General features: G+C 40.6%; 2 protein-coding genes across 2 annotated transcripts in view; one reads left to right on the forward strand and one right to left on the reverse strand.

Moving 5' to 3' along the window:
* Positions 1 to 19,968, reverse strand: part of LOC125893035 (centromere protein P) — a 130,419-nt gene that overhangs the window by 53,437 nt on the left and 57,014 nt on the right. The gene's annotated exons all lie outside the window — the stretch shown is intronic.
* aspn (asporin (LRR class 1)) lies at positions 569 to 12,973 on the forward strand. The gene is made up of 8 exons (XM_049582955.1): positions 569 to 696; positions 4,375 to 4,619; positions 6,018 to 6,130; positions 8,666 to 8,879; positions 9,167 to 9,277; positions 9,522 to 9,615; positions 9,988 to 10,126; positions 11,599 to 12,973. The coding sequence occupies exons 2-8, from the start codon at positions 4,406 to 4,408 to the stop codon at positions 11,797 to 11,799; spliced, it is 1,086 nt and encodes a 361-aa protein (XP_049438912.1). The 5' UTR covers positions 569 to 696; positions 4,375 to 4,405; the 3' UTR covers positions 11,800 to 12,973.

Consider the following 19,968-nt stretch of genomic DNA (forward strand, 5'->3'; position numbering starts at 1 on the left):
ATCAACATGGCAGCCTCGGCTCTTTGTTTGGGCAGGTTGGTACTATGAAGCAGCCTGATGCAGGAATTCAGATGGCATCATCCTAAAATATCCCCGGGAGGTTCGGCTCACCTCCATCCTAAATGTTGATGTTTCACTAAGAAAACCCAAACAGCTACAGCAGATGTACAGTCCCACTTTCCTTGTTTAACCTGATGCCAACAGGCCTTAGTGTAGGAACCATTCAAGTTGATGTAAAATATTTAATATGGCAGTAGGCCGTTAAGGGAGGGGAGGTGACAGACCTACCAGTATGTTCTATATAAAGACTTGAGCATTCAGGAGTCTGAAGCTAACGATCCTGGCATCACTTCAAAGCTCCTGATGAAAAGCACATGACTGAAGTCCTAACAATGCCTTTCCAAATGTAGTCCCAGAGAAGTGCAGATGGTGTGATCACTGAGAGAGTCAAGAGCTCCTCACTGAAACTGAACCTCTCACCCTAACAGCAGTGGTTTTCCGTCGGTGGGGGTGTTCTGGGGCAGTTTTTTTTTAGTTTTTTTTTTTTACTTCTGGTGAGAGAGGGTGATGCTGTTCTCTGTTCACTGGGAATGTATTGACTGAGGATCCAACTCTCAGCCTTCCAGCTGGACCCTGCTGCTGCTCTGCACACAGCGCGGGGTTTAAACCAGGACACAGACACACCTGACGGCTGAGGTAGGACACACCCTGGATTTATTATCAAAACAAAAATACCTAATCTTTTTTAAGATCTTAATTAGTTGATCTGACATGTGTTAATTTCAGAGAATGCAGCATCTCTGAAATCAGTTTAGGTCAGTTTACAAGAATGCCTGAAAGGTGGAGGAGGTGTTTCAGTGGAGCAACAGGAGTAGGCTGCAGATCTTGGTCTGAAAATCCTTATTTTTACCAGCTGTTCTGGGTCTGTTTGCAGGAAAAACTGTTGAATTTTATTAGAAAATATTTCAAATTTACATATTACTGAGTGAGGTTAAGTTGCATGTAAATTTTGGAGCACAACAAGATAAGTTTACAGGAATGTTTATAAGTCTCTGGATGTTTGAATGTTGTGAACTATATCAAATGAGCAAATTCTAAAAGGAGGATGATTAATAGATGGGTTTTATATTGAATGTTTTGGTCTTTCATGTGTTCCTTACCTCAAAGTTTTGTTGAAGTAGATCTCATTTAACAAAGATACAAAGTAATTTTCCATGGAATACAGTCATTATGAACTGTTAATACAAACACATGAGGAAAATCTGTCTGAATCACCTCAAATTTAATTAAATTCGTGTAAAGCAGACAGATCTTACACTAGTATGAGTGTTGAAAAAAATGAATCTCATTGTTGATCAACAGAAAATTAGCCAGCTGTAATTGTCAGTTATAAAATAGTTTTTAATTTTAAAGGAGCCATTTTCAACATACAAAATATTCTCTGCTTCCAGCTTCCCCAATACAGTTTCTTTCTGCTTAATTCTGCTTAATTTTGTAAACTGAATATATTTGGGTTTTGGTTTGTTGGCTGGACATTAACAATACATGTTGACTTGAACTCTGTTTAACTGGGATGGAAATGTTTCACTACTTTCTGATATTTTACAGGCTTGATGATTAAACCAATAATCAGAACAATAACTGACAGATTATTTGATGATGAAAATTACCACCAGTTGCAACAACACACTGTATGTGAGTCCTGATGGGATCAGATGGGGATACAGGCTGGTGACGAGCCTCTAGTTTGGATGTTTCATGAAATGCAAACCTCAAGAGAATCGACTATTATTCATACTTAAACAAAAGCACTTCACTGCACCTTCATCAGCCTAACTGGAGTGAAGTCAGAATTATTGGATTGGTTTTCAAGGTTTGTTTGATTAACTGACATAAAATCCCAATAAACAAGATAAATATCTCCGACTCACTGCCAAGTTGTTAAAGCAAAAACCCACCAAGCTGCAAAACAAACATCAAGAAAACAGTCTCTTTTGTGCTAAATGTGCACATGTGGAACAAACGACAGTCTGGGTGCAGAGGAAGGGTCTGCGCTGAGCAGTATTTGCTGTCGCAGCAGGATGCTCGACCACCACCACATTTTTGTGGGAGGACTGACTGCTCAACTCAAGGGCTCAGAATCCATCAAGATTACCGGAGGCACGCAACCAGACGACCTCGGCCTCTCTCTGCTGGCTGTGTGAATGTGTAATAGAGGAAGATATATAAATCATTTTGTGAATCACCACAGATGCTGAATAGGTGAGAGCTGGAGAAACATTTATGTTGGCTGCAAGAACTGGTTTCCAGTGGAGGTTTTCAGAGCTTCATGGAAACACTGATAGAAAAAACAGCAGCACTTACTGAAACTGATCACAGGAACTCTGTGTGCCCTTTCACCATGCACTGTTTTAGCAATATGTTCCCAAATCAGACTGACCTGAGGCTGTGAAAATGAAACTCCACTGGAGCACTAAAAACAGTTTCAGTGGATCCGAGGTGACAGTAGCACCGGGGAAGATAACGATTACTACAGCTTTTACACAGTTTGGCTGCAACAATCTAAAGTGGTGGCTGCCACCAACTCTACTAAAGCACTCTAGGAAAATCAGCTACTGTGCATATATATATGCTTGTATTATGTTACTATTGTAACCACCAGTGATAAAATGTATATTCCAGTACTGTACTTAAGTACAACTTTGAAGTTCTTTTCCTTTACTTGAGTATTTTCATTTAACACTACTTTGTTCTTCTACTACATTATAATATTATACTTCTGACCACAATATCTGAGTACTTTTCAGACTATGATTTTATAATACAAAACATGTGATCAGTTCCTAAAATATAATGCATTATTATAGATTAAGCTAGCCAAAGGTAATGATATAGTTAATATCAGCTCCACCTCAACTAACTACAACTTTAAAGTACTCACATACATCAGTAATAACTAGAGGGTGCAGTCTCTGCAGACAGCGTGGTGTGGTTACTTCCTGCTAAAAAGCTAAGACGTATTGCTTAATGAAGTGCTGGAAGCTGAACAGCATTCCTGCTTTAACTTTAAATGAAGGAGCAGCTGAAGGAGTGTGAAGAGGTGGGATAATACAAATGGGATTAAGGATGCACAATACAGTGTAAGTGATGAAAGGTGTTGAAATGTGAGTATTATATAAGGACTTAAATGAAGAATACTAGAGGGAGTTAAGTTGGGAGTTAGTTACTGTTGTTAATAACATCTGTGTTGTGCTGCCTTAAGGCGCTCTGTGAGATACAGAATGAGGCAGCAGTTTCTCAAAAGAATATTGGCAGGCAAGTTACAGCTTTGGATATGGTGACCTGTTGAAATAGTTGGTTGCGTTTGATTGGACGGTGATGGCAATATTTCCGAGCAAACGATTTAGACATCAGTAATTACATCACTTAACCAGCTAAGACAGTTTTGAATGTGAAAACAAATCACTAGTTTGAAGCTAGTTAGTAGTAGTAGTAGTAGTTAGTAAGAACTTAGGGAGGACTTAATACAAAAACTTGCTGAGGGTGGATTTAGGACTTTTCTGATGTAACAAACCCTGCTCTCTAAAAATAGCTTACAGTCAACAGTGAATATCAGATTAATGCATTTAAATGATTATCAGGGGCCAGTGGAGGTGAATCCAATCGGTATGTAAAGCAACAGCACCAAAAAGACGTTAGTGTGTAGCACAACTATGTTTTGTCTTTCTATACAACCTGGTTTATCCTCTTGTGATCCCTAGGGTGTATCTTGTGACCCCATCAAGGCCAGACTCCATGATGGAGTAGGGCACCTCTTATGTAAAGCTGAATTTAAATGGCGCTGTGAGTATATGTTTTGGACATGGGACATGAGGACACCATAAAGAGGGCTTCACAGGTCCACTTGGCTCCTACTAAACGAGACTGACTGGAAACTACAGTCTGTCTGTGTTTCAAATTATATTCAGTGTAATCAGATCGGGCTGAGGCCTGTTGTACTGCTGAACATTTTGTTTTACAAAGACCTCTTAAATCAATATGCTTTTTACAAGATGACACATCAAAGGTGACCAGCTTCCACATGCTTCGCACTTCTAAAAGTGCCACTGTAAGTCACAACTATTGAAACTGGAATTATGACAGAATCTTCCCTTGTAAATACCATCACAGTGGTTCATTCATCTGAACAGTCTGAGCTGAGGTTAACTACAGGATTCTGCATCTCTGTTCTGTTGATGCTGGAATAAAACTGCAGGAAAAACAAACAAATAAAAAAAGTATTCCACTGCTTGGACAGGTCATTTCCTCAGTGCCATGACATCACAGTCTAGTCCTGTCTCTAAGAGCTAACCTAACCTCTGTCTTCTCCCACAGCTCTCCCACTGACCAGTCTCCTAATTAAACCATGAGGATCTTCCTCCTGCTCTGCCTGCTGGCGCTAGGCAACGCCAAACCCTACCAGCCAATCAATGTCATGGACTTCTTGAAAAACACTGACATCATGATGGCTGATGCAAGTGATGAAGATGACGATGATGACGATGACGATGACTATGAAGATGAGAACTGTCCGGCCGGTTGTCATTGCTCACCCAGAGTGGTGCAGTGTTCAGACCAGGGTGAGAACACACAGTATGAATCCACACTACTGTAAACACAGCACACTGAAAAACACCCTGAGCTACATTCATGGATACTGATATAAAGACATGTTCTTTTATTTAATTATAAATCATATGTGAAGTTCATCATTTTATGATAACAGGGTAAGTTTGGTGTTATTCTACATTTTTTCTTCTCGTCCACAAACCCCTGTGAAAAGACTGAAACCAATGACAGCAGTCTGTCTCTCTGCATTGAAATACTTTTAATAAATGCAACCCAGTTGCCAGAATAAATGTTGCCATTGTGCATTTCTGCAAACCGCAGATACATTAAAATTTGTAGGTTATTATGTAGTGGATAGATTGGAACTTTATGTTTCTTTACATTTCAACAACGCTGTAGTTAACATGTGGGAAGGTTTAAGCACAAAACCACTTGATTATGATTAAGAAAAGATCATGCTTCTGCTTAAAATACTGCTTTTGTGGCATAATCGTGACTAGAAACACAGCAATGTCTTGGTAAAAAGACCACAAGTGCTTTTTGTGGCACTATCCCTGTTGGAAACAGTGATGGGCTACTAAAAAACCCTGCTTGGTAGCTAAAAAGCTGCAGTTTTCACAATCCACAATCCCTTCCACCTCCTGATAACAAGGTCAGCTCATATACTACGTCACTTTCGAAAAGTTGATATGTACGTATGAAATGTACAAATGCAACGTGTCTGTGGTTTGCAGAAACATACAATGCCAACATTTTCTTCTGGTGCCTGGGCTGTGCAAATGATCTTAAGCTCAACGACCTGACTAATATTCCATCAGTGACAAAGTGAATGTTTAAAATGCTGATTCATTTATCTTGCATCAGAGTTTAGCAAACTGAGTTGACAGAGTTTGAGTCAAAAAGACCACAATAACTTCTTCACATGTAGGCCTATATCTCTATTTTATATGTAACACACAGGTGTTGGATGAGCTCTAGGGTTGCTATGATTAGATTTCCATGGTACAATAACTGTCACAGAAAATAATGTGATTTCACAGAATGACAATATTACAGAATTATTGTTGTTATCAATCAGAATGACCCTTAAAAGAAAAGAAACAGAAGCTGGGATTTTTTTTTGGTTGAATGAACATTATATTACTATGATTGAAACACCATTTTTTAAATTAGAATAAGTGTTAAAAGTCTCCCTCTTGAAAATAATTAAAATAAAGGTGAGATGATCCATCCAGTTTCATTTTTTCAATTAGGTAAATAAGCAAATGTTCACAGTATGATAACTGTCTATTTTCATATAACAGTATACCTTGAAACCTGTATTTCACTGCAACCCGAATGAACTATGATTTTCATCGCTTTTGGTCCAACTCTGGTCTTCATTCAAACATTTGTGTTTCTGCCAACAGGTCAGATTTCTGTTCCTGAGAAGATTCCTGAGGACACTGTGTTGCTAGACCTCCAAAACAATGATATCACTGAGATCAAGGAGAACGACTTTAAAGGCCTCCACAAGCTTCATGTAAGAGAAACCTTCAGAACTGTTTCGCCCTGCACACACTAATCAATACCACAGACTCTTCCTGTTAACATTAAACAGACCTAAACATCAGACATGTCTGAGAAAAGTGAACAATGACATCAATCCATCTGAGTCTGTTCCAGTCACATCTCCTGGACACACCTGAGCCAGACATGTGCTGCAGGAGATGTCGTGAATAACTGTGTACTCTATCAGTCTGTACATTTGTTATGATCTAATCCTTTGGATGATTAGGAGAACCAATCTCTCTGCTTCCTATTAAAACTACAGGTGGGACAAACAACTGGTGTTCACACATCAGCACACTTCAGTTCCACTTTGCTAAATTTGACCAGTGCAAAACAAGAATTATAAAACAAGAAAATCTTGACCACATACACAGCGCAATTGCCAGAGGAAAATGCTGGCATATGTTTCTGCAAAGAGCGGATACGTTACATTTGCACGTTTTATATGCGTCATATCAACATTTCCAGTGAGGTTGTTCTGACTAAATGTTTGAGCTGAGTTTCTCATTAGGAGGTGCAGGGGATGGTGAATGGCGTAACACCTAGGTGCAAAGGCTGCCCAGCTGCAGAGCACTGCAGACGACTGTTAGAGACCAACAAACAACAAAACCGACTGTATTTTAGCGAGACACTGGTGGAAAGCATGATTGTCCGACCATGATTGTGGCACCAAAACCGGGTGTTTTGAGCCCAAACATGATTTTATCCCAACCAGGACCAAGTTTTTTGCTTCATTTCTCTGCCAGTGTCCACACAGGATGCGTTCAGATGGAGGATTGAGTGTATCTCAGCTCACCACACAATCCCTGTAGTTCTGCACATAAAATAGACAAACAAATGTCCATTTGTAAGAAAATATGCTTGAACCATTACGAGCCATTACAGTACAAAACTTTGTCCGAACAAATACTGTTATCAACAATGTACAAAAATCTATTTTTAAAATCTGTAGGTTGATTCAACATTGTATAAAATTGTATAAAAAAAAACTGTATAAAAATTGCAATTATTATATCATTATATTTTCTAGACCTAACATAAGTATTTCTAGACCAGGTTCCCAAACACTTTGTCCAAAGAATTTTCAAAACTTTTCTAGAATTTTTAACCGCGTTTCCATGACTTTCTTTAGTGTAGAATAGGTAGGCCTATAGTGATAATAGGGTGCAATAATGAGGCTCCTACTTCAGCAAAAAAGTAGCATGGAATATGGAACAGAAAGGCCTTTGTGTCTTCACATACAGTACAGTGCTAATGTTATCTGGCCTGGCTATGGCAGGCATGAAATATTTGCCACTGCTGGCAGTGTGTCTGCAGCTGCCTTTTGGTTGTCTTGATGTTTTTTTTCCTGCCACCAGAGCAGCTTCCCCAATATTGCCAGTGTCAAATGTTTTGGTACAGAGCCTACATCCAGTGCAGCTAGGGTCTGTCTCTCTCTTGAGTAATGTATTATATTTGTAATTTAAAAGCCATACATCATTAAACCGGCACTTCCCAGGGATTTACAAATAAGAGAGCTAGGGCTTGCTGACTTTGCTTGCGCATCAAACATTCCCACCACCAACTAGCTACATATGCTAATGTTTATCACGTGATACTAATGATGCACGGCACTAGATTTTAAGTAATACAAGGAACGAATTTTGCATCACATTAGACATGTTTTGGGATTTTCATGAACAGAATTTGAACAACAGACAAAACATATCTAAAACACTCTTTAAATTCCAAACTATTTCCAGGCCTTCTCTAAGAATTTCATGATGGTGGGAACAAACTCTAGAACCAAAAACAACAAAATAGATTGCAGACATTTCAGAAACAGAAAAAAGAACATTCATATCCACCATTTGTTTTAAGTACTTTCAGAGCAAGACATCAGTTCCAGTGTTCAACCAATGACCTCTAACTGCTTCCATCTACAAAATGAGTTGATTTGGTTCAGAACCTTAAATGGGTCACATTTAGACTCAAGATGTGTGAATGACAAAACCAGCTTGTAGCTGTTAAAGTTACCAGATAAGAGGACACAGCTCGGTAATATCAGTCTAAATGTAGCCTGCAGCCTGATGAGATTACAGTCCCTCTGGATGAGGCTCCCAGTTAAGGGGCAGGGGCACTAACAGCGGGTCTGTCTTTGATCTAGTTGTTGTTTTCCTAGCTAAGAGTAAACCACATCAAGGCCCTAAACTCTGGATTACACTGCGTTCTATCAAAGCAAACAGTGAGAACAATCTGCAGCTTTGTGCTAATACAGTTAAGTGTTGAATAGTGAAACTGACCTGAACCTGAAGAGAGTTGAGTTTTGTTTACATTTTTATCTGTTTTGATTCAGTCCATTGTTTACAGTTTAAATCAAATTCTAATTCTGAGTCAAAATAAAGAAACCAAAGTATGTTCAAAGCAAAAAAACATAAGTGTCTTTGATTTGTTGACAATGTCAAACAAACCTCCTCCGTTATATGGACCTACTATATTTTATAAAGATTCCTCTCTCCTCCACCAGGGCCTGTTTCTGATCAACAACAAGATCTCCAAGATTCACCCCAAGGCCTTCAGAAACATGGCCCATCTCAGACTGCTGTACCTCTCCTATAACCTGCTGACTGAGATCCCTGCAAACCTGCCTCCCAACGTTGTCGAGCTCCGCTTCCATGAAAACAAGATCAACAGAATCCAGAAGGATGCGTTTAAAGGCCTGAGGAAGCTGCATGTGCTGGGTAATCCAGCTCCCTGTTTCAGATAAGCAATAATCGATGTTCTCAAAGGCCAGGAGTGTCCTTTGCCAAGGAGAAGTCTGCAGGTTTCTATTCAACCCAAATGCTGCAACGGTTCATCTAACTGATTTAACAGTGCTTTAACCAGAGAAGGGTTGAATAAACTGCTACGCTGTTTTGAGTGGTAAACTGCAGACTTATCCAGGGCCAACGGGTCCTTGAACTGATGTAATCAGAGATATAATGGATCATTAATAAATACACCAGATGTTCTGTGCTTGTCCCAACAGAGCTGGGCGCCAACCCTCTGGCCAACAGTGGGATTGCACTGGGAGCTTTCAATGGCTTGTCGACCCTTTATATCGGTATAGCAGAGGCCAAACTAACTGCTGTACCAAAAGGTAGAATATCACTCACCTCATGTTATGCTCATTTCATCAAATAAATGGTGCACTCTTCTTTCTCCTTCAGTAACCTACCTACAATATTACTACACTGGACCTCAAAAGTACAACTGAATGAGGCAAAAACACGGTTAACATTTGTTAATATGATGCTTTGATTTAAGTTTAAGTTTTTTTTCAAGTTGTCATTTAAGGAAGTAACAACGTTTTAGTTATGTTTGGTACGTTTTGTTTCTCCCAGACCTCCCATCCTCCATCACAGAGCTGAGCCTGGACTACAACAAGATCGCTAAAGTGGAAATAGAAGACTTCATCAGATATAAAAACCTGCAGAGGTGAAAAACAGAAACATTTTACTCCAGAAACTGAGATTTAACAGGCTGTTGAAATCAATCACTCTTCAAAACTCCCATTTGAATGTTGTGTTTGTCTTTGTTTTTGTTAATATTAAGATTTCATATAACATTATTTGTGTCCTTTAAGCTGCCAGGTAACTTTTACATCTACAATTCAGATGTTTACTTATTTTTATCTCTATCATCATGCGGTGGCTCTGTTTATGTGCAAGTAAGAATGTGAAGTTTAAATACAGGTATGTTCATTAATTTGATGTGTTAATCTGTTTTTGTCACTTCATTTCTGCAGAGCTGATTTTTTATTGAAGTAGATATTCTGCACCTGTTAACGATGTTGTGTCATTTTTGCAGGCTAGGACTCGGTTTTAACCAGATCAAGTATGTAGAAAATGGCAGCCTTGCCAGCATCCCAAATGTCCGTGAGATCCACCTGGACAACAACCGTCTGAAAAAGGTCCCACCGAGCCTCAACACCCTGCGCTACCTCCAGGTATCAGTATCAGCCAACTAAAGTGCATGTAACAACGCTGACAATGTCGGCTGGGTTTAGCTGACATTAGTGTTAGGACAGATCTCAAAGCTGGCAGCCCCACTACAAGGGCAAGACTCCAGAGATGCTGCGTGCTGTCAATGCGCCTGGACCTAGAATTTCAAAAGATGCAGCAGGAGGCTAAATAAGGTACTCAGCCCGACCTCCTTCTCCCAGGCCGTATCTCCCAGCTCATCCTAAAGTATCCTGAGGTCCCTATGCACATGCCCAAAAAGTCTCCACAGGGAGGCATCCAGATCACACGACTGACCCAACTCAAGTCAGAGATATTGGATAAAGGAGATACCCCACTGTAGGCTTATCCAATGTTAAGAAAACGGTTACTCTTCCTGTCTCCTAAGTGGGCGTGGTTAGCTCTCCCTCCAATCAGAGCCCCCCCCACCTCATGTTGAACAGAGGCTCTGTGGATGTCTGTGTATGCGGATCGAGAAGCAGGTGGAATGAAAATACATTCTTCCTATTATTGCAGCCTATTGCTGCACAAAGCTTGGGCATTTTTTATTTATTACAAGCAGTAAATAACTGTTTGTAAGCTAACTGTGATTTTACCGCCTGTTTATCAAGATCACGAGATCTCGCGAGAACTTGTGTTCTGAGATGGACAGGGCTCAAACAAAGTTAACTTCCTCTTGATCTATGCGGATGAAAACAGCAGCTTTAGTGTCAGAATGTTGGGAAGATGTGTGGCTTGTGGAAAATGAACCCAATATTTACTTTAGTGACTACAGGGCGAAAGAATTGACCATAAATTGTGGTCACGTTCATTTCCTCATTGACAACAATACATTCAGAGCTGCCGCAAGTCTCCTACGGGGGTGTGGCGCTGACGTCACTGAATCAGGAAGTGAGCTGAGTGGGGTATCTCGCTTCATCCAATATCTCTGCTCAAGTGACTCCTCTTAATCAATCTTGATCTCACTGCAAAGACGCAGCTGCTCCCTCCAGATGGCTGAGCGCCTCACCTTGACTCTGCAGAGAAAACTAATTTCATCTGCTTGTATCCATCATGTCATTCTTTTGGTTGCTACCCAAAGTTTTTCATACAGCTCAGTTCCCTTTATGTCTGGTCCAGCGCCTACATCACTGCTGATGCTGTATCAATCCACCTGTCGACCTCAGTCTTACCCTCACATGATAACTACACTTTTTACTCCAAATCTAACAGTGTAGCTGAAGCATAGTTACTGTAAAACATTTCAGTCATCTCAAATACATCAGTTTCCTTCTACTCAGCAACCTGGAGCTATAAAATGATGTCCCACTTTCCAACTTGTAACTCGTTCCAGTCTGTCTTTTCCGGTTGGACTTTGAGTTTCCAATGTAAAACTTAAGCAGCATGAGAACAGAACTCCCAATCATCGTTTGTTACTGACAGAGCAGAAAAACTAAACTAATCTTCTCTGTCTGTTTAGGTGATTTACCTCCATGGCAACAAAATCACCAGTGTGGGAGTCAACGACTTCTGCCCCATCACACCCAGCGCTAAGAAGAACCTGTACACAGGCATCAGTCTGTTTGCCAATCCTGTTAAATACTGGGACATCCAGCCGGCCACCTTTCGCTGTGTGAGCGGACGGAGGGGTGTTCAGCTGGGAAACTTCAGAAGGAAGTAGGAGGCGAAAACGATGCATTTTAGACAGCTAAAATACAGAGAACTGCCCATATCCCCGTTACAGTATAAGAAAGGAGAAGGAAATAATTGTGATAGTTAAAACAAGATCAAACTGGATTCCTAAAGTGTTTACCGTTTGGAAATGAGAGAAAATTTCACGTTATATTGATGTATATTAGAAAGTGTAGTACATGTTGTTGAATGCTGGTACCATTTACACATAAAGGTTCTCGGCCAGGGAAAAAACAAACATCACAACAGAACTGTAGTCTGAATGTTGGTGCTGAAAATGAATGTTAAATCATAAGCTACAACACAAAGAAAAATTTCCCAACAGCTACAGCCAGTATACAGGGGGTGGACGTAATAACATTAACAGCTGTTTACTATAATGAAATTCAACACAAGTGCCCTCCCTGCCTTTGAGAGGTGATCCTCAGCTTTTATCCCTGAACTTTTGCTGTGTCTACTTTCCCAGGAAAAGAGCGCCTCCCTCTGGTCACAATAATTCCACCCAGTGGTCTGACTTGAGTAGTATTACATGCTGATGCCTAGTGATGCCTTTAAGTTCTTTTCTTTCTAGTTTAAAAATAAGACAACTTTTAATAAAATATTAAGAAAAAACATTTCTAAGTTTTAAACAACAGTGAACAAAATACTTTCTCCTCTTTTGCCATTCCTTACATATTATATTTACGCCTTTTTTAAAGTTGAGACATGGTAATCATCGTAGAGGAGTCCCGATATGGCCAAAACTGCAAAATAACAGGAGCCACCACTTTTAATCAATCACATTTTCCCTCCAGCAGAAGTCTGTAGAGTCAATGAATGACGCTGGCATTACTTAGTGCAATAAGTCACTCTGAAGCCCATGTCTGTCTTTACCTGGATGTTTTATATTATCTCACTGCATGTCTGTGTTGTCTTTATTTAGAAGCTGAGAGCTACATGTCAGACTGGATTATACATTGTCCTTGATGTAAACCCAAAATGTCACTTTGTTTTAATGAACTGTAGCAACCAGGTGAACTACAAATATTAAAATTATAAGCAGGTGATGTAATTCTCAATCTGGAATGTCTGAGAGCATCTTTACAAACATGTTTCCTCCAGTGTTCTCTCCTCTGAAATGGTGCTATATTTATTTAGTATGTCTTTAAATAAACCTGGAACACCTCCCCATTCATGGTGTCAATTTTTGTCAAAATGAAAGTGGGTTTAAGTTGGAAAGTTAACTTTTTAAAATGTTGTTATTTGGGATATTATTGTCGTATCCTCTTGTCTTCCAGATCAAATGTGTGATGTCTTGACTTCACATGTGCAAAAATCAATACACAAGTTACTGGTTGTGAAGATATAAGCAGAAAGAAACACTAAAAGCTTGATTAAGATCAGTAATAATTAAAGGTATACTATGCAGGACCTTTTTTTACAGACTCATACATATTAATTCCTCTAAATGATCACGTACAACCTCCTCGAAATGTGTGACAGTGTATTTATCTCCAGAGATTCTGCTCTCTGCCTATATTTCCTTAATTTCTTCCTACATTGCTGTTAGGGATGTTTCTTGGCGTGTAAGCACCAGCAAATAACTATGAGCAAATGAGGTCGGGACTTTATGAAAAGGTGGCAACCAGGTGTCAGCATGCATCAAAGAGGAAGCTATGAAAATCAAGGACATAGTGCGAAAAACCAAGAGTGAATCTAGGGTTGGCTTTCACTGCACTTTCACTTGCGAACACTGAAGGACAGGATGAAGAACAACATAGAGGTAGGTGTTTGAATGTTGTGTTTACAGTCACTAATAATTCCTGCATGGTGTACCTTTAACTCTACAGAGATTCCAGAAAAAGTTATATATGAACTGCATTCTTAGAGAAGCTGCGATTTTATGAATTGTTGATGAATAATTCATAGAATGAATGTTATAAATAATGTTGTCATCTATATTCGTTTGGTCTATAAAATTTTCTCAGAGCCAAGGTTTAAATTCTCAAATACCTCATGCTGTCTGCCCAGTAATTAATAGATTTTTGAAATGATTAGCATCTACTTTTGATCGACTATTCAAGTAATCAACTTCCATTTCAGCACTGATTCTTACACAGGGTTCAATTCAGTTCAATTCAATTCAGACAACTTTATTAATCCCACAATGGGGCAATTAGTTATGAGCAGCAGGTTGTCGTGATACATGTAGCTTACATGGCACACAATAAATAGTAAGTACATCAGACATCAGACAACATTATACACATACACATACACACACCAGGAGCTTATAAGAAAGAGCCTATGATAGCCTATTAATACAATCACTTTAAATGTACTGTAGGGGTTCAGCTGTGATATTTGTCCTGAGGATTACCTTGTTTAGCTCATAATGAAATATTATTGGTTATGCCGGTGTGTTTTTTGGGGGCTTTTTGCCTTTATGAGATAGGATAGTTTAAGCGTGAAGGGGGGAGACAGAGGGGATGACACCCAGCAGGGGGCTGCAGCCGCTGAGGCAAGGACACTGCCTAAGTGTATGGGATGCCTGCTCTACCCGCTAAGCAATCAAGTGCCCCCAGTGTCTTTCCTGTTTATGTAAAATAATAACTGACCAGTTCAGATGTGGAAATAAAATGAATTATCCACTGTCACTCCAGCTAAATGTTGTTACGAGGAACAGCATTGCTTTTCATGAAAGGAGGCTGGAATAGATCTGTGGAGCTGTTCCTTTGTCAACCAGCAGATGTCACTGCACAGTAAAAAGTTGCAGACAGTTCCCTTGATGTCAGTGAAGGTCTGGAGATTGATCCAGGAGAATGAAGACACTCGGAGGGATTGGTTCAGATTTCTATATTGTTGAGAGACTGTGGCTTCCTGGGAGACTGTCCCTTTATTCCATTATACAGGGGACCATTGTGACTACATTTTGTTATGGGTTTTTGCTATGGTTGCCAAGTATGTCTGCCACATCACTATTAAATTAAAAAAACTCTATAGTAGCCATACTTCTTTAGAAATTGGTAAAAAACAACAACAACAAAAAAAACAGAGGTCTTGTAAAAGCTACATTTCATTTATACTGCACGCTACAGTAGTGACAGTGACGCCAATACTTGATGTTTTATCTTTAAAGCTGCAACATTTCATCACATGGAAATATTTTGGCTCTCTTGAAAATCACATTTCCCTAAAATTCAGCCTGATATAGTTAGTATCTAAGGAAATTTTGAGCTCTGCACTTTAATTTACAGTTAATGACGGAGGCTTGACCAATGTCCAAACATAGATGAATTTGTAAAGATGGAGTCACTGAAGTGTTTGGCAGGGCTGAAGGTAGCCATGATTCAGGGCTGTTGTCACGTGTATTACAGACCTGGATCTGGAGGAATGTTTAAAACACAAACTCACTGAATGGAAGGAACTGTTTTTAGTCACTTATAAGTTAGGAAAATATAATCTACGGTGGGTGGCAACAAAAATCCCTGTAATGGAACAGAAATTTCACTGCTGAGTTAATTGTTAATAACAAAACAACCCCAAATGACAGGCAAGTTACAAACTTTTTCCAGAGCTTTCAACTGTATTACACTGTCTTCATCAGCTGATAGTTTGTTCTGATGTCTCTCCATCACTTTTTCTTGTAACATTGCACCTGGCTTTATCATTGTAAAACTTTTAACCCTGCAAGAAATCATGACAGAAATCCTGAAAGATTTTCCATACGACTGACAGCACACAGTAAAAGGCCTTGCTTTTCTCAGTGATGTGTCACCTGTACAGTAGCTCCTTATCTTACCAGCTCACTTTGTTTTAACATGTTCCTTTAATGAAGAGATGGCACACGGGGCTCACTCTGACCTAAGACTGGAGATCTGTTCAGATTCGTCAATTAAAACTAGTAAAACCTGAGTCTTGTCAGCAGGTTGTGCTGAACATTTCATTGTTTTACTTGATAACGAATATTTCATCATCTGCTGCAATTTTACTGAAACAAGAATGGGTTTGGTTTTAAGGATTTTAAGGATTATGTGTAATCTTTATGGTTATGTGGCACCCTACATTATTTCTTTAAACCTGCATTAAAGGAGCAATAAACGAAATTCATCATTTCTAGATTGAAGGAATTAAAAAAATTGCAGCCCACTGTTTACAAGCCGGTCTGGCTGCGCGTTCATGTACGTTCGTGTGAATGAACGAGCCCTGGTTTGTTATTCAGGTTAATGTGGGAAGAAGCAGCGGGTTTATCGGGCAGCTGAGTGAAGCTGGGTGAAGTGGAGGCTGCGGAGGAAACACCGGGATGGGTTAATGTCCAGCTGCCCGCGAGCCCCGCGGGCTGCCTGCTAGGCTAAAACATCGCTCTCACTCACGGAGAAGAGGAGGAACGTTAGCGTTAGCTCCCGGTGTTAGCACTAGCCAGGATCCGAGTCGGCTAGAGCCCGCCAGGCTGCCCGCCTGGCTCGTGGGCTGCTCAAGCTCCGGACATTAACCCATCCCGGTGTTTCCTCCGCAGCCTCCACTTCACCCAGCTTCACTCAGCTGCCCGATAAACCCGCTGCTTCTTCCCACTTTAACCTGAAGCGATGTTTTAGCCTAGCAGGCAGCCCGCGAGCCAGCTGCCCGCTAGGCTAAAACATCGCTCTCACTCACGGAGAAGAGGAGGAACGTTAGCGTTAGCTCCCGGTGTTAGCACTAGCCAAGTCGGCTGCCACCGGCTACTGGAGTAACTTAACAGCTATGGAGCGCTTCTATCAGCTCTTCTAGTCACTGAGCCTCACCTCCATCTCAGCAAATATATTACATTTATTACAGGTACCATCATCATTGAAGTAGGCAGGGGAATAGCTAAACACAGCAGAGACCGAGACACTGCTAACTGCTAGACAAGGCGAGTGGGGGGTGGGGGGGTGGAGAGCAGAGGTAGAGGGAGGAGTGGCTCACGACACACTTTGTTTTGGTCTACAGGCAGTGCACAACAGCAAACCTAGCGGTGAAACGATTTCGCTTTTTGCCCCTTTAATTAACTTTTTGAGGGCCACTTGGGGACAGCACAACAAGCTGTTAACATTGCACTAATGTATTATAAATAGCACTGAGAGTGAACCAAAACCATAACGTTGAGGGTCACAATACCAAAATCATAAGCAGCTAGATGGTAAACACTGTGGCGCTGATTGGAACAACAGAGTTGTAGGTTAATCACTACCTGCTCTATGACGTATCACAGCCCAGACACACCAAAATGATATCACAGAATTAGCAGCGACAAAAGCCAACTGTTGTGTTGCCTCACATCACCTGTGTCAGGCAAGAAGTTGCACGTGAGCAAACTGCAAAGAGTACAGCTCACAGCCAACCAGCATGTACATTTTGCGCCTGTGTAAGAGGAAGTAACTCCTCACACCAGAAGATGGCAGTAGTCTGTATTTGTCATTCAAAAAGGGACTCCGGAAGACCGTCATGATGCTAGTTAGCCTATTAGGACGTTGACAACAAATCACATGTTGAAAGAACAAAGCATATTTGCGCCACAATAAGACAAACCATCACAAACTGTTTCTCTTTAAGAGCTCAATGGCTGTTCAATGGATTCCACGTTAAATGTGCCCAAAGTTTCAAATAATGAGGTGCACGTATATAAAAGTAAGCCCTGTAAACAAAAACCTCAAGCTTCAGACTGCTCTGAATACTCTTTTTACAATGTTTTTTTGTTTTCTATTAAGACAAGCTGACACCAGATTGTGACAGATTTCCTCCAGGCACACTACTGCAAGTGTGCACATTACGAAGCCTACACTGTTACATGCATCCCATGTTAATGTCAAGTAAACACGGAATCTTAGTTGCCGATGTTAAATTATTCCTGATTCTGGATAACATTCCTGCTGGAACATGCTGGAGGACTTTAGTTTAGAAGCTTTTATTAATGATTTTGCACGCTAGAAAGTGCCGCTATTCTCCACAAAGTCATTCTACGGCTGCAAATTTGCGATAGCGAGGGCATGACCATCCCTACTCTGCCTTACCCTGACATTTTGAACCTAACCGCAACCAATCCCACTCCTCTTGCCTAAACCTAACCAACCCAACCAATGAAGGCAACGAGTAGTAGCCTACCAGAGGGAGAGCATCGCAGGTCATTCCTTCACTATCCTAAAGTAGCTGACCAATCAGAGTAGACTGCGCTTTAAGAGACAGCCTTCTCAGGCAGAGCGTGAATACAGGTGTTCCAGCACAGACATGTAGACACGTTCTAGTAGCAAACCAAAATACAAGTTTGACCCGAAAATAAGCAAAATAGGTTCCCTTCAATGTGATGTTCCTGCTGAAACAGGTAGTTCGTGTCACATTGTAAAGGCCACATCTCCTTACATAAATTCACGCACCCAGTAATTTAACGACACTAAAAGTTTTCCATTTTTGCCTGGCTGACAAAAACAATTCCAACAGTGAAACACACACAAGAATGATGAATGTGATGAAAGCAATGTGAAAACGTGACGGGCTGAGTGTGTGTGTGTTTTCTTTGCCCTCTCAGTCTCTGTGGGAGGCCCCTGTCAAACAGCAGCCAGCTCCTTGCTGATTCCCAGAAACCCAACACCTGCCAGCTGCCTCTCTCTCAGATACATCTTTACCTGAAACTGATACCTACAGTCCACAGAGAAAATGAGGCTGAGCTGCGGTACAGTATGACGACGTAGTGCTGCAGATAGTTTGCTTCTGGACTGTTTTGTCTTTTTAAATGAAGACTCGTTGTGCTGTGGGTGGGTTGGAGGGGAGCTGCCTCGCTCTCTTTCTCCAGGAAACATATGGAACAGATCTGCTGGTTGGCCAGGCCTCGTTCTGCCACGTCTCACAGCCACACACACACATACAAACACACACACACACACACACACACACACACACACACACACACACACACACACAGAAAATGGTCCTAACTTCAGGCTTTTACCTCTCCTCACTCTCTGCTTTTACTCCTCTTTATCTTCTACTTTATTCTTGTCATCTCCTCACCAGTCTTCCGCTTTTACTTCCATCCATGAGTTTCTCTCTACCAGCTTTCTATCTTACACAGACGAGTCTTCAACTAGTGGAGTTTGAAAAATACGCTGATCACCAATATGAGGATGCTCTTTATGTTAAAGCAGAATACCTGTTAATCATGTCCCAGATCAGTTGCCACCTCCTTCAAAGTATGAACAAAAAGGATCCTAAGAGCTTAGAAGGGACAATTTTCCCTCTCATCTGTGGTGCTATCATCAGTCTAGATTGTTTTGTTGTGAGTTGCTGAGTGTCTGTGGTATCTGCTGTAGAAACGTCTGCCTTCTCTTGAATATCTGGCCAGTATCTACTGTTAGCTCACCTGGCACCACTGAGCAAGCTAATGTTCCAGCTCAACTGAGGAGGCGCCGTTAATGTTTACAACTCGTACTGTTACGAACTTGAGCCTCTCATCTATGCACAGATACTTGCTTCATTCTGCATGGTGATACGGATACATGTAATAGATCTAGATTCATTATACTCAAGACAAGGCAGAAACCTGAATGGCCCAAATCTCCAACACTCTGCAACTCACACCACAACAACTTTCCTTCTTTTGCCTAAACTTGCATGACACAGTGTATCCTAATGGGTCCTTTACAATTACGTGATTCTTATGATGTGCAAAAAATAGATGGAGGGCAGATAGTGAAAAATTCATATACTGTGTGAAATGGATATACAGGGTTCCTACACATTTGGAATTTCAAAATTCCATACTTTTCCATACCCTAATTTCCAGACTTCTCTGCGTTTTTGTTTTGTTTTGTTTTGTTTTGTTTTTTCATAGAATATGCGACATCTGAGTAAATATATCAGTGTATCATATTTCACATCATATTTAATTATTCTTAAATTAAAAATAATTAAATATGGTGTGAAATATCACCTTTTAAGAATCTTAATAGGCGACTGTAGCCACGTACCATAATGGCATGCAAATAAAAACTCAGGTAAGTTCAATGTCTGGGCTGAGGCAAAAAGGTTGGGACTCTGGGTGCAAGCGATGCAGTAACGTCTGTGTTTTTTCCTTTCATGTGGCTCAGAATCGCCTTCTCCCCCATGTTGGCGATGTCAAACGATTTCACACAAAGCTTGCATCTAGCTCTGTGTGTGAATTGGGAAT

The sequence above is a fragment of the Epinephelus fuscoguttatus genome, linkage group LG1 (assembly GCF_011397635.1).
Source record: "Epinephelus fuscoguttatus linkage group LG1, E.fuscoguttatus.final_Chr_v1".
NCBI classification, from domain to species: domain Eukaryota; kingdom Metazoa; phylum Chordata; class Actinopteri; order Perciformes; family Serranidae; genus Epinephelus; species Epinephelus fuscoguttatus.